This window comes from Cinclus cinclus, chromosome 3 (assembly GCF_963662255.1).
Source record: "Cinclus cinclus chromosome 3, bCinCin1.1, whole genome shotgun sequence".
NCBI classification, from domain to species: Eukaryota; Metazoa; Chordata; class Aves; order Passeriformes; family Cinclidae; genus Cinclus; species Cinclus cinclus.
The window spans coordinates 73383401-73399360 of NC_085048.1; the positions used below are offsets into that span (position 1 = coordinate 73383401).

The 15960-nt window shown below is 41.3% G+C and overlaps 1 protein-coding gene across 1 annotated transcript in view; it reads left to right on the forward strand.

Moving 5' to 3' along the window:
• The first annotated feature begins 1235 nt into the window (after positions 1-1235).
• Positions 1236-15960, forward strand: part of RPS6KA2 (ribosomal protein S6 kinase A2) — a 265195-nt gene continuing 250470 nt past the window's right edge. Inside the window, exons 1-2 of the mRNA XM_062489163.1 lie at positions 1236-1298; positions 4459-4503. Coding sequence (XP_062345147.1) covers positions 1236-1298; positions 4459-4503 — 108 coding nt within the window. The remainder of the gene's footprint in view (positions 1299-4458; positions 4504-15960) is intronic.

The following is a 15960-nucleotide window of genomic DNA, read 5'->3' on the forward strand; positions in this document are numbered from 1 at the left end:
TGCAGCAGCATCTGAATGCATGGCTCTGTGGCTCTGGTTGAGGACTAGGGTTTGTTTTTTTTTCCCTTTATTATGGTTAGTGAATTTGATTTTCCTAACCATGTTTAGCATTTGGACTTACAGGGGAGCTTTTTCATGTTCAGTAGGGTTTGGGGAAGCTGAGATGGGACTGGAGGAGGAACACTTCTCAAATATTCCTTTGTAAGCTGGCAGAAGAATTTTTGTTTTCAATGAAAACTTGTCCTGAATTTGTAGAGCACTGCTTCTATGGAAGCACACTATGGCATTTTGAGCGTGGAACAGAAGAAAAATGCACTCTGCATATTGACTCTTAGTTCCAAAACGGCTCTTTGAAGAGCTGTGATTTAGTTAACGTTAAAACCGTTCAGTCTCCGATGAAGTTGCCTGAAGAAGTTAAAATGCACGTTTTGTCCTAAATTTGAGGAGAATTTAAATCAATATCTGCTGAAACCATGGTCTCCGGCAGGTGGGCATGTGATGTGTTGTCACGCTTGCTGTAGTAAGGGTGTAATAGCTTCTGAGATGTGAAGGAGGAGGAAAGGGCATGTGAATAAACAGACTTTACTACAGGCTTGGTAGTACAGACATAAAATAGTAAAGGAAATGATAGTTAATTCTTTTTAAGACTGGAATAATAAACGGGCTTTACAAACCTTAGATATCCTTCTGTTAACCGCACACTCTATCACGATCCCGACGTTCTACATAGCGGCTATAAACTGACTCATTTTCTTGTTGCCTCTCCAGCCGCAGTGGGGCCCGGCGCCGTTCCCGCTCCCTTTCCCGTTCCCGTCCCTGTCCCCGCCGGTCCCTCGGGCGCTGCGGGCGGGGCCGGGCAGGGGGGGCCGCCCCGCCGTTGCCATAGCAGCGCCCGCCGCCGCCGCAGCATCCTCCGCAGCAACTTTCCCCCAGCCCAAAAGCGAGCCAAGGCGCCCGAGAGGGACGGGACGGGGCGGCCGGGATCCGTCGGCGGCTGCGGAGCGGCGGCCGCTGCCTTGTCCTGTCCCCGCGCCTGCGGAGCTCCCCCGCCCCGCCCGGCAGCCGGCTCCCCGGGGGCAGCGCGGAGCCATTTTGCCGAGCGGGTGCCCGGAGCGTCCCGGTGCCGCTCGGCGCCGTGTCCCGTCCCCGCCTGACACCTTCCTGCCTCCGCTCTCGCCGGCGGCCGACGCGCGCTCCTGCTGCTTGGTCCCGTCCTCAGGCAGGAATCGCCCAGCATGCCGATCGCCCACCTGCTGGAGCTATGGAAAGGGATAGAGGTGGAGCCCATGGAAACGGAGGTGAGCGGCAGCGGCGGTGCTGCCGGGCCCCCTTTCCCGCCGGGGAAGCACCTGGTGGTGCCCCGAACATCACGAAACGGGGCGTGATGAGCATCCCTCGCCCGCTCTGCTCGCTGCTGAGGGCGGGGAGCCAGGCGAGGCTCGGGAACCTGTTGCCTCACAGGGCGGAGCGGTCCGGAGCGGCGGCCGTGGAGCCGGGACCGTGCGGGATGTCCCGTTCCGTCTGCCCGGCACCGGGCTCGGGTCGGAACCGTGCCCCGGGAAACCGGGGGGGCTGGGAGGGAAAGAGCGTGTCCGACAGAGGGGAAGCCACAAAGCGGGCTGAATCGGACTCGGGCTCGCGTTTAAACGTGAAGTATGTGATCCGTAATTTGAGGCTCGGATAGGACCGTGGACCTTGCTTGGGTTTTCTGATTGCCCATTTTGCCATCGCCTGTCAGCGTAAGCCTGTGCTTTCCGGATCATGCTGGAAACCCGATGCGGTGATGATTAGCGGACTGCTGTGTTGCGTGTGCTCACAGTTGTTTTGCAGTGTTTTCATTACCTGCAATCTAAGGTTATCTTGTGTCAAGAAAGGCATCGTTCAAGTTCGAGGGGTGTTTGGACAGTGTTCTCAGTCACATGGTGTGATTCTTGGGGATGTCCTGTGCCGGAGCTGAGCTCTGTGATCCTTGTGGGTGGGTACCTTCCATCTTGGGTTATTCTATGACTTTATAATTTTTATACTGTAATGGGACAAGGTAGATTCCTGAGTATTTCTGGGACTGTTGAGCAGTGTGAAACCCCCGAGGTATTTCAGGCCAATTGTTTGTAGCACAGGATGTATTTTTGTAACAGACAGGTGGTAGAAATAGATGAGTTAAACTTGGGGGGTGGGTGGGAGGGAGGGGGTGGTATTTATTTTTTAACCCACCATCCCCTTGTTTAATTGTATTACTGTAACAGGATTTTGGTGAGAGGAAAAGATGGGAAGGTAACTGAGCCAAACGGGTTATGGAGAACACAAAACACCTGCCTCAAATCAAAAGCAGTTGCTGAACCGCTGGAAAGGTTCCATGCAAGCTGTCAGTTTGTACATATAAAAATACAGCAGAAGTGATAATGTGGTATATTCTACCAGCACAGTTCTGGAGTCCCCCGTGGTGGGCTTGCAAAGGTTTAAATCATGTAATTTGCTTCTGAATACTGTCCCTTGTTCCACTCTGTGGGATGCAAGGAATCTGAGGGCCAATAAACAGATTATAGCTGGGAAATTGTGTATCATTCCTGCTTTTTAGAAGTCAGCTGACACCATGTTAAATCACTTTGACAATGAGAAGACTTGTATAACTATATTTATGGTGACTAGTTTTCTGTTGAACATCATAGAAATGGTGATCCCCTCCCAAGTATACCTTTCCATTGACCTGGTATTCAAAGTGCATATATATGTCTGGGTTTTTTTTCTTTTTATTCCTTCTCTTCTTTCTAAAATCAGTTTGTTTTTTGTGTGCCCAGTGTTTTTCTTTTTGGCCCTGACAGAAAGCACTTCAGTCATTGCTTTTTCTGTTGTCGATTTCTGAGGAAAACACCCCTAGATCACAGGGTAAATCCTGCCCTAAAGCTCAATTGCCTGGGACAACATCTTTGAACTGTCATCCCTTCTGCTGGTAGAGGGCTTATTTAGACCTTTCTTTCAGAAGAAACTGAATGGATCTCCTTACCAAGGCTAATTGACCCATTGCAGTGACAGTGAGTCAGATATGTGGGTTTGTAGGTTTTGGTGGTGCTGTTTTTTCATTCCCAGCTTGAAAGAACAGCATAGCTGAGCTACATTGTTCTATCATTTGCTGAGATTTCACTTAGAATTTAGAGGGTTAAAGAATTGCAGACTCAAACTCCTGCAGTTTAGATAGGAACAATAGATAAAGCGCCATTTATTTGCTCTATTTATTCCTGTCTCTAAGCATAATACAGATATGGTATAATTTAAGACCATTTTAGATCATGCTGTAGATAGAATAGCTGAAGCACTGTTTGCTCAAATCTAGTAAAAGCATGTAGAAATTAATGTCATCGCTGGTGGGCTCTTGTTTGTGAGGAGGTTTTCACACAGCAGAAGCATTTACTCTTTAATGAGCTGAATGCAGCTTAAACACTAGTGGTTGTACTGATTCAGGAGAACTGTCATGGTCTCTGAATCTGTGTGGGATAAAATGTTTTCATGATTGTCTGCAAGTTGCTCTTTTTCACAGAAGCTCTTCACAGTTAGCAGACAAGTAGGGAGACAGTTTAATTCTTTGATGCATATGGACCTCTTTCTCCTCCCCTTTCTCAATGCCAAAAACCCTTTTAAAGCAGAGACATTTATGAGTGCCTGTGCATGACTCAGGTGAATGACTTGCAGATATTAAATACAGCTTTTATAGTAAATCAATCACTTGATTAGGAAGAGTGCATCAAGGGCATGTTCTATATTATGTCTCTGTAAAGGAAGAGTAGTGTTCCACCTGTTGACTCAGGAGGTTATTAATTGTGTTTGACAAGTAAGCAAGAAAATTTGGATATTTGCTGTTCCAGAATTTCTTTGAGAGTAGGCAAAGTTATTGATCTCACTCCAGATGGATGGCTAGAATAGTGGATTACAGGCTTGGGAATATTTTCTCCTGAGAAAGGGTTGTCTGATCAAGCTTTATGTAATCTTTCTACCTGTTTTCCGAAGGTTTCATCACTTTATGGATTTTAGATGAGCACAGCATTTAAATGGAAGCTGAGTATTTAGAAAATTTGCTCCTATATATACACATATATTCTCTTCTGAGCAAAAAATTATTTTCCATTTCTCCAGTTCTTTTTTCAGTAATCTTGTGTTCTTTAGCCATTCTAGGACAGATTTGACTTCAACAATTCATCAGCAATTTTAATTGTTATTTTATTATGCTTTCTTCTCTTAACATTTTATATATCTTGGAGAAAGCAGGTCCCTATGGATTCTAAGTTTATTTTACATGTGGAAAGTGTGAAGAATTTAACAAGCCTACTATAGTAGGATAAATTGAAAGCAACTTGACTGCCTAAAACTAAATTAACTGTTTTGTTCCAGATTTTGGCTAAAAATGGTATTTCTTGGTAGTGTATATTTACAAGATTTTTCTTCTCTTTTCTCCTCTCTGTTTACTAGACTGTGGTGGAAGATGCTGCCCTAGATGAAGAACCTGTAAAAGAGGTAAATTAACCAATTCATGGATCATGCAAATTTTAAAAAAATATTATAATTATCACCTTCTGTCTTCATGAAACAAAAAGTGTCTCTGGTCCATATTCTCCACATGCTTGTAGCTGTCAAGATACAAAGCCAACCCATTTTTGGTCTCTTATTACAAGGTCAAGTGAGGAATAAAAAGATGTGGGAATTTTATTTTACAGATATTGGCTGTGCATTTTTTTCCAAGGAAGAGCAAACAACTTCTTGAGACATGCAGTTTGCCTGTGGAGGACATTCTTTAATGACCTCAAAAAGAATAACTGTCATATTAAAAGAGTTTGTGTATTATGAATTGTGCATAAGGGAATTCTGTAGACTATTAAATTGAAGTCATTACTGGTTGCTCCCTTGGCTGGCCTTCACCACGACGAGACTGAGCTGACCCTTTGCTTCAAGTTCATCTGTTGTTTATATTATTGTAACACTGTACTGTTGTGCTAGTTAAAAAAATGCCAAAACAAAACCAAACAAATCCAAACCTACAGGCAAATGTAAGTCTTGCCTTAGTGTCTAAATGCCAAGTAAGCCCTATGAAGATATAAAGCAGCAAAGCCAAATCATCATTCACTATTATGATGAGTTGAGGGCAAGGCTTGATGCTCGTCCCATGTGTCAGTGCAAGGTGCTGCTGGTTTGTGTAGAGTGGGCCAAGGTGTGCTTGACAGACCATCAGCCATTTGCTGATGTCAAAAAGCAAAGTAGACTGAATCCCTTCAGGACTGAAGGGAGGCTGCAAAGATGCATGTCTAAGTAGCCACCTTTTGAAGATCAGCTTCCTGGTATCTCTTACTCCTTGAAATATAAAACTTACCTTTGATGTCTGTTTTTCTGTGCAAGGATGTATTTTTGTTTACTTTGACTATGTTAAAAACATAGTTTAACACCCTATTGATAGGAAGGAGGAATAAATCTTAGCTTTGATCTCTGAATTGAGTGCAGCTTCCAAATGGATTTTTTCCCCTTCCATTACCATTTCTTAAAAAGAGCAGTAAATCACTCTTTAAGAAGTTTGGAGAAGAAATTAAGTGCAGGTAGTTAGCTCTTCACTTTCTTTGAGCAAATGGCTTAAGACAAAATTTCTGCTGTGTAGGTTTTAGGAGGACTTTCTTTGTGAATATAGGCTTTATTTCCCAAATTAATTTAAGCCCAGTTAATTTTCATTAGAGATGCTTCTTATAATTCTTAAGTTGAAATTTTGCAGGAAAAAAAATGGCATTTAATGACTGCTAGTATAGAAGCCTTAATCCTGTGTTCTTATTTTCCTGTGTAAACATTGCAGTGTGCAATTTAATATCTCTAATGGTGTTTCTTTCTGATTTTTTTTCTTCCTTTCTCTGCTGCTGCCATGCTATTTCAGCACTTTGCTGGCTCAGTCTGTAAACATATTCCATTTCCATGAAACTTATGTCCTGCTGCAGTGGTATTGTAACAAAGAACCATCTACTCTTCAGGTGACTGATAGCTGTGTGGTGCCCAACCCTGAAGAATTTTTTTTGTTTATTTTTGTTTTGAGACACTGAAGCATGACTTAAGGAGAGAATTTAAATCATGTAATGCAATGGCTCTTACCTGCTTAAAGGATGTTTTTGTGAATAATCTCCCTTAGGCTATGTTGACCTCCTGCTGTTTCTCCCATGCTGTGTATAGTGTGGACAAATGAGACGGTGGTAAAATGCATTATAGAACTGCACTTCTCATTTATTTTTTTCCTGAGGTCTGATTTTCCTGTTGATGCACATGTTTAACTGCCTTGGGAGCACAGATTAATGGGATTTGTTGGATAGAACAAGTGCTTCTGAGACACATCTTGGCCTGAGAGCACTGTGTCAGCTCTGCTCTAGAATTGTCACCCAGATTACTGAGTGAGGGTTGATATCAGGGCTTTTTTCCTAGGAGGAGGAACATCCCACAGACCCTATTTGTCCTGCCACAAAAGCAAGCAGAGTAGTGGATGGAAATTTCCTTAAGAGGATTTTATATTCCTGCAGCAGTTATTGCTTAGACTTGTGGGATGCAGTTTTGCCTTAAGAGCTTCTTTTTGACAAAATGGCCTTGTCTTGATAGAGAAGAATAAGTCTGACCACCTGTGTTGGTTAGAGGCCCAGCATACTTATGGGTGATGTGTCTTGTGGTCTATGCCCAAGTGTTGGCATTCTATCTAAGCTTCCTTGAAGGTGCAGCTGACAGCAAAATTGTCACATTTTTCTAAAATAATGGGTATGTGTGCAAAACAGCTTGCAGTACTTTGAAATTGCAGCATTCAGAAGCTGTCTTGTAACATTGCTTTGAGCTGTTTTACCCTTTCAAGGGAATTGGTATGCTCTAGTTCAAACATTGCATGGGGCTCTTGGGGGAAGTAGAACAGATGTGCAGTGGGAATGCTGAAACACAAACAGAACTGTGTGGCAAAACTGAAAATACCATACCTAGGCTTACTCTTAATTCCTGTGCAGTTTCCAAAGACATGTGACTTCTGGCAATACTGCGTGCACTGGTGAAACTGCAAGTAACAAAATTGGAGGGAGCAAAGGTGGATGCTCTGCGTGTAGCTCATGGCAAGCACATGTTGCAGTTTCTGCCACTGTCTGTAGTGAGGATATGAATTTATTGGATCCTCTAAGAAAGATGAAGTTTCTATAACTAATGGCAGTAACAGCTTATCTGGTACTTTTGAGGAACTGAAGGAAAACTGCATTGAATGATCACAATTAAGAAGGCATGAAATCTGCACATCAGTGGAAATTTCATATTTGTTGCTCTAGTGCTGTCGTTATTTATTGCTAGCAATAAATGTTCCTGGCAACGTAGAAAACTGATGTTGGAAGGTGTCTCTGGAGATCATGTAGCCCAACCTTTCCTGCCTTTTCCAGATGAAAGCAATGCCAGTGGTCGAAAGTTCTTGGTACTGCATCCAGTTGTGCCTTGAATGGAAGGCAGTACAAGCTCTCTGGGACCTGGTTCTAGCATTTGATCACCCTAAGAGGAAAATAAAACATTCATGTTTAAAATTTCCTGTGTTGGTTTGTGCCCACTGCCTCCTGTCACTTCACTGGAGATACCAGATACTGCAAAGAGTCTCATTCTGTCATGCTTTTTTTTCTCTCTTTGGGTATTTATACATGTAAATAAGACATGGTCACTATTCTTTTATTGTCTCCTGAATTGTCGTCTTCGGGGGTACAACTGCAGCTTTCTCAGAATCTTTTTTGTAGATCAGATCTGCTCTTCCATTGTTTATTTTTGTGGTGGTTCACCTTCATCACTTCCTCCAGTATGTTTGTGTCTTTTTTCTTTTTTTCTTTTTTTTTTTTTTTTAACCGCATAAGCCCAGATTGCCCACCTGGAAACCCAGGTACTTCTCTACAAAGATGAATTCCAGCTGTGTGGCCCCCAGCCTCTAGCAGTATGGCCAATTTCTTCTGTCAGCAAAAGTCCCTCTGGACACAGCACAACTGTCTGATGTTGCCTGCTGTTACTTTTTTGTAACATCTACAAACCTGTAGTGTGTGTACTCTGCCCAACCATCCAAATAATTAATGAAGATGTTAAATAATCCAGGACCCAGTCTTGATCCCTGGGGTATGCCAGTGACTGACTCCAGCAGAACTTGGTGCTGATCACAGTCCTTTGGATACTATAGTTCAGAACTTGTTCCATCTCGCTGTGCACTTATCTGATTTAAACAGTCCTCCTTCTGTTTGGTTGAGATATGGGAGACAATGTCAAAAGTTTTTCTTGCACCTTCATTCTTCAAAATGGAAAGGGCTGTCAGGTTGTTTAAGCACAGTTTTCCTCTTCACAAATCTGTGGTGACTATGCCAAATAATTTTCTTGCCATTCATACGCTTGTGAATTCTTTCCAAAGAGATTCGATTCATCACCCCTTTCAGGTACTGATGTGAAGCTGACTGGCTTGGAGTTTGTTGGAGCTTCCTTCTTGAGGAGAGGAACTACATCCCCTGTGACCTCTCAAGAAGCTGTTCCAATTGCCATGTGTCTTCAGAGTACTGAGAGTGGCTACACAATGATGTTGGTCAGTTCTCTCAGCATTAATGGATGTATCTCATAGAGTTCCACATTCTTTTTATAGGGTATGTTGTGTTTGTTTAAATGCCCCCTAGCCTGACCCTCTTCCACCAAAGCCAAATCCTTCTTTTCCACTTTTTTTTTCAGGGGCTTGGGAGTCAGAATAACCAGTAAAGGCTGAGTACTGAGTACCTTGGCTTTCTTGTGTCCTTTGTCACTATTCCTCCTTTCCTGCTCAGTAGCAAGAACAAAGGTATTCCTTTTGCTGCTGCTAGAACTTCATCAGTTTCTACCTCTGTCACCAGATTCAATGGCACAAGGGCTTTGGCTTTCCTGGCACTACCACTACATGCTCAATAGTCTTCATGCTCCTCCTGCACACTTCTGTTTCCTCCATTTAGATACACTGCTCTTGCATATCTGAGGTTTATCAGATGCTCCCTGTTCATTCATGTAGGTCTTTGGCTGCCTTTGATTTTTTTTTTTTTTCCCCCCCCCTCTTTGGCAGTGTGGCCAAATTCTGAGCTAGGAGGAGGTGATCCTTGATAATTATCCAGCTTTCCTGTACCCCTCTGTCTTCCAGGGTCATTTGCAATGAGATGTATCCAAGCAGGTGCCAGAAAGGAACAAAATCTGTTCTGATGAAGTATCTAATTGTGATATTGACTTTTGCTTTTCTCTTTTGTCTTGGGATCTTAAGTTTCTTCTCATGGTGACTGCAAGGAAAACTGCACTTGTACTTCAGTCTTGATCAGTTCTTTCTTGTTTGTACAGATTAGGTCTAGCAGAACAAATTCCCTTATTGGCTTGTTGATCACCTGTATCAAAAATTTGTCAATGCAGCAATCCCTTAGTTTTCTTGCAAAGTTGTAGAGGTGGGATTTTTTTTTCCAGTAGTATCTGGTGAACTTTGACTTGTCTCCCACCTCAATTAATTGAAAGTCCCAATACACCTAGTATGGCGTGTTCAATTCATTACAAAACTAAATGTATGTTTGTGATGATTTTTGGTAGTGATTATAAATGACTGCACAATGAAGGAAAAAATCTGCATCTCTGTGGTTGAGCTTGTAGGTTACAGGTTAGCATGTGTATTGAGGTCCTTCAAACAGAATAACTTTAGTTTTCTGCTGCTGTATGAGTTGTGTTTAAGTTGTCAGGAATTATCACAGAACAAAAGACATTTCTTGGTATATATGTTTACACACAAGAAGTCTGTACCTTATTAAAAACTTGAACTGCAAGAGGAGCTTTTCCTTTCAGGGAAAAACAAATAGGAAGCTTCTTGTCAAATGAGTGGTATGGCACAAAGAGTAGAGATGTACACTTTTGTAATATGATGCAAAAACTTTTGAGGAGGGAAGCCTGGTTCGGGCTTCTAGATGACAGAAACACATTTACTGAACATGCAGGGATTTTTTCTTCCTTCAAAAAACCAAGCAACCAAACCCAACAACCACCAAACACTCAGAATTACAGAACCTTGTTTAAGAAAAAGGTTTGAAGTAATGATTTTTTTTTTGTATTAAGTAATGCTTTTTAGTCACGATGTGTAAGTAATTGTAAGTCCAGACATTGTGCTACATACCTTTCTAAAAGAAAGATTTGTAGGCATCTGTCTGGGATTACTTTTTACGCTGTATAGAAATAGATGCTGGGTGAACTCAAATGCAGGCCCTGACTGGAAAATCATGACCTTGCATAGATTCTGATGAAATTGCACTGGTGATGTATTTAAAAAACAAATTATTTCTCCTTTCCATAGTTCTTTGAGCATGTGGAGTAGGCAATGTTAGCTGTTTCACTTAAATTTTTTCATTAAAAAAAAAATCCCTAGTATTTAGCTGTTATGAAGGATTTGATAAGTAATAACTTTGTAAATAGATTTTTAGAAACTGTTTTAATTCCCAAAATATATTAATCTACATTATATATAATGTAAACTACACTGTTATCTATAGTGCTAGCCTATTGTCTAACACTTTTAAAAAGAGCAAATAACTGCTATTTGTTTTGGAATTAAGTTGATCAGGCAACCAACAGAATACTGGTTTCTATTTTACTTCATGAAAAGTAGTGTATAAAAATGTGTGTCCCTGGATAAAGATTAAAGGATTTTTGGCACTGACTGTGTGGCTAAAATGTGAGGAGACAGCTGGGGTCATGGAATGAATGAAATATCTCCTTCTCTTGCCCCCCAGAGCCTCTGTTCAGAGTCCCAGCAATGAAGGGGCAGCTGACAGGGCAACAGCTGTGCTACTCTTATTGAAATAGAATTTTGTTGCATCTGATTCTTTGTAAATTGGTTTCTTGTTGTCACTGTCTCATCAACTCAATTAAGAGACGTGGGGGAGATAGCAATACAAAAGGAAAGCTTATTCCCCCCCCCTTTTGTTTTTTCTCTCACCCCTTTTATGTTTCATAAAGCAAATAGGGACATTGAAAATTTCAAATTTTGGGGGTAAGAGGTGTGTAGAAAAACCTATTACATAAACTGAAAAACTTGTGGCATTTGAATTTGTGTTTAGGTTTAGCAACATATTTATATCCCATTCACATTACACTTTCTGTTCCTAGCTGTTATTGCACAGCCACTGCTACTTTTTTGAATTACTGCTTTCAGACAGTGTGCTATTGTGGCTCTGATGCATTAGAGAGAAGATAACAGCGCTTTAAAAAACTTCTTCAAAAGTCTGTGAACCCTTTTCAGGATTTTTCAACCCCTCTGGCTCTCTGCAGCCTTTGCTAAATGCTGCTGTCTGTGGCAGATGGCAACCTTCATTGAAACTATTTTCTTCATGGCCAAAGGGTGACACATTGTGTTTCTCAGAAATCTTAGTCTTTCAAAACCACAAATTAACTGTTTCTCTGTATCTCCTGAGACCATAAATGATGGGTTTTTAGGTGGTAGAGAAAGTCACTTGTAGTTACAGTTGACAGCAGAGCTTCCTTTGAGATGGTAGCTCATGATCCCTCCTATTAAAGTGTAACTTTTACATGGGTTAGCCCTGATGTTCTTGAGCTTTTATTGAATCAGCACCTCGGTGTGATGGTGATTTCACCTCTGCTCCTGATGCTTCAGGAAGCACTGATGTAATGGGGTGGTGCAACCTGCAGAGTTCAGGGACCATGCATGGGAGGTGTGAGTTTTGTTGGTGTGTTCCCTGTTGTTGGATTTTGTGTTGGATTTTTAAGTTTGCGGTGTTTACCAATGGTACAAACAGCTAACCAACCAAATGTTTTTTGGTAAATGGACACTAAAATGACCAATTCTGATTGAATCAATTAAGACAGGCACATGGATGCACAGAAAACACACTGTTTGGAAGTTTTTAAAATAAATGTCGCACTGCAGCGGTCACAGCTGAGCAAATGTCATGCTGAACAGGGAAAAGAGGTTCTGACAGCATCTGCAAGATGTCAAAGGCTTCATGGAATTAGGCCTCTTGATTTTGAACGAGGGTTGTTACTTAAATGACAGTTCGTCTGGGGAAAACCATTCCCTCATGAAAATAATCTTATACTGTAATGGCTCTTGGTGCCCAAGAGTGTGCTGGCTGTGAGTGAATTATGTCATCAGGAGAGATGAGTCACTTGGCATTCCCTAGAGCCAAGGATAAATTGTTTCTGTGATGGGTATGGTGCCTCCTAAAGAGATGTGTTATTTAAAATGGAAACAAACTATGATTTACACACAGATGGTTACAAGTCTAGGGTGAGAAAAATTCATTTTTCTTCATTACGTTGGAGTAGAAGTCAATTGTTTTACTCTTTTTCCTACTAGATTGCTCTAATTTTCTTGCTCACTCTGGTTTGTTTTCTCCTTAAAATGTAGTGTTTTGTGTTGAAATGAGTTTTCTTTGACTCTTCTACTCTCCTTTCCAAGGTTAATACATAACTTTCACCATAGGAAAAGTAATGTGACAAAGAAGCAAGATGGGCACTATTATTTTGGAAGAAAATGCTTTGACTGCTTTCTTCCAAAGATTTGACAGGAAAAATCAGAAGATAGGTCTAAATCTTAAAAAAATAAAAATAAAAAAAAAAAGAAAAACATTCTCAAATGGGCATGGTTAGACACAGAAGTTATGTTATTCGAGATGTCAAGTATTAAGGTTCTGTATCTATGTAGTTATGTGCTTCATGGTGTGGTGTATTTTTTTCAAGACTTGGCTAGTTTTCCCTGCTGACTAGAAAGGGAAATTTTGGTGATAAGTTAGTCTGGCTGCACTTTGAGCAAATGAATGGCACTTGCAGATGCTTTGTGTTTATAGAATGTGTGATCAGTACTCAGACATACTTATTACACTCAGGGTTTCACAAAGATTGTATTGACGTTTACAGGTGACATGTGAAATATTCAGAGCAGCAACAAAACCAACACTGCATAAGTTTTGGAAGTCAGGAAGGAAGGCACATTACTTCTTCTTGAGCACTTGGATGCTTGAAACTACCAGATGCTGTGTCTCATTCAGAGAGTTGATTCTGAGAGTTGGCCACAAAAGTCACGTTATGTATCACCTCTGTGGAAGAGGGCTGCTTCAAGACCAGGAGAGTGAGGGGCTGAATATAAAGACCTGATGTCCAGGGTAGCAGGTGGATGCTTTTACAGTATTGTCTGTGAAATTAACTGGAAGTTCCCAGATGTTCAAAACATTGATCCAGCATCTATGTAGAATTAGTGGTACATCTAAGTTTCTTGAAGGGTGGGTATCGTGATCAAATGACCTCTTTGTAATTATACAAGGTAGAAACCTGAAGTCTCCTAAACATTTCAGTTTTGGATGTGAGGAGTTTTGTAAATGACAGATTCTGCCCCTGCTCATACCTGTCTCATCAAAAGTGGATGTGGATTTCCCAATTGCTATTTTAGTCTTTATTTTGTATATGTTTTCTCCCCTTTTTAATTGTGTGATGTCAGTAATTACAATGATTACTAGGTTTGTTTAGTATGGTGTAGAACTATTCTTTCTGATAAAAAAAATCAAACAAAAGAAGGAGAGGGAAAGCATGTAGTGGATTCTAACTGGCATTCATATATATGTTGGATGATTAAAGTGTAGTCTATCCCTTTCATTGGTGTCTTTTGTTATTTGGGATGGTCTGGGGTTTTAAGTGTGCAGATTAGGCATATTTATTCATATTCAGCACTTGAACAAGAAGTTTGATCCTTTGTTACACTTGCAACCACATCTCTCACCTTCAGCAATCAGTAACTGAGGAGTCCTCAGTATTTACTAATCTAAAACTTCAGTCCAAGCCTCAATTTTTTATTGAGAGCAAAAGGTAATACGTATATTTAACAATATCTCTTATAGAAGCAAACATTGCAAACAGAACAAGGAGCAGTATGGTGCTGTTAAAGTGGATATACTCCTGTACATGAGACCTATTATTGGAGTGGATTGCTTCCTGGTTTGTGCTATTAATCATGCATGTTTAGTTAGTGTAGTATCCTGCATTTTCCTATAAAAAGTCTTCTATTATGATGAACAGTCTTGAGAGACTTTTTGTGCCACATATATTGCAGCTGCTTTTAATATGTTTTGCTTTATTTCTTAAGAAAGCTAAGGATTGTGAGTCACCCTTGCTATAAAGGAAGCTGTTACAACAGAATTAAACTGCTTGAGTAGTGTTTTGGTTATATCAGTGAGCCTCCTCTGAGTGTCAGTCATCTGAAAACTGTTTCTGAAATCCTGCTTGCAATGCTGCAGCAATGGTTTTGAAGGCTTCTCTGAGCACTCTGCACAGCTGAATAGGGAGGACATGGTGAGGGAGTGTTATTTATTTATGATTTCAGTTAGTCTTTGAAATGCTTGGTCTCTTCATCTCTTTTCAAGTCAGTCTGGGGAACTCCTTAGAAAGGGGAGCATAGCAGTAGAAGGAGGGCTGACTTCTGTTCCTAAAAGGAAAGTTAGAGCATCACCTTGTATCCCAGCTTCCTAACTGCAGTATTCCTGACTGCACCTGACATAACAGGCCTCTGAGGAGGGTTCTGCTTGGAGCCTGTCCTGCAGCAGCACTGCAGAGCAGCTGTTTGCAGAGGTCAAAATGATGGGGTTTCTCCAGAGGGATGTTTTCCTAGGGCAGCATCCTTTGGGCTGCCCTGCTTGTCAGAAGAGCCTTGGTCCCTTGGCCCTGTGGGTGCCAAGCAAGGGCAGGACCCTATTCCAGCACAGCTGTGTGCTAGGTAGCTTGATGCACACAGCTGTCCTTGGGATTTCCTTCTCAAACAACTGTCTAGGCTCTTCACAGATGCCTAAAGTGGTCACTTGTACTGTTAGCAGCCAAATACTTGAAGAAAACTACAAATCTGAATGCCTATGCTTGGTATGGGTAACACTGTTTACTTTTGGGAGAAAACTGAAGGATTGCTAATTTCTTTGAAATTTGTTAGGCTGTAGATTAGATGCACAGGGCGCATCTCACCCAAAGAATTGAGTCAGAAGGTCTGTCAAGGTAGGAGATTTGTGGTGTGTGTCTAAACTTATTTCTATAACTGATTGGTTTATTCTCTCGAATTTCCTGGTGTTGATTTTTCCTAGCCTGGCATAAGGTTTTATCACACTTCAGGGAGGGCAAGGTAGCCCTGAATCTCCAGAATATGCCTGTGGTTTCCCAGGGATATTTCATTTGAAAATGGTGTATGATAAGCAATCTCATTGCAGATATTAATGTTTCTGTGGGTGACAGTCTTGTTGAGTGACAGGGAGATTATTCAGATCTCTGAGCTATGTTAGTATTTGCCAGCTTGCAGTCTGTGGTTTTGAATGGTATTTGTTAGTTTGCAGTGGGTAGTTTGCTTCTGTAGACGGACAAGTGATCAAATCCTGTAAACATCTGATTCCAATATCCAACAAATATTTAAGCAGTAAATCACAATACTAAATATGACTTGATACCCAGGCTTGATGCATATCTTGTTCAAGATATTGTTGTGGATGTAAAGGTGAATGAAAAGGTACAAGAAGGTGACAGCTTTTCTCTGCTTACTTACTGGTTTAAATCAGGCTTGATTTAGGGTTGCATGAAGAGTTTTGCTGTCTGATAGCTCAGTGTTGGTAACTATGGTGAGGAGTTCAGCCTTGTTGAGATTAAGTGTGGGAATAGTTGAAGAATTAATCTTTCTTTATACAGGGTAGGTGTGGCCACCTGAAGCCTCAAGTGCATTAGTGGGACAGGTCTTGAAAGTCAGTACAACCTCTTCCACAGATACCTTTCTTCTAAGCTAAATGTTTAACACCAGTGCCCTTTGACTAGGGAAGGGCAGCAACTGCATCTGGCAGAATGTTTTTTAATGGTTTCAACTTGACCAAGTAAGCAAATCCAAGTATGCCTGTGAAAAACCTACTGCTGTAATGGGGACCTCTCATCTTCTTGCACCTTGCAGAA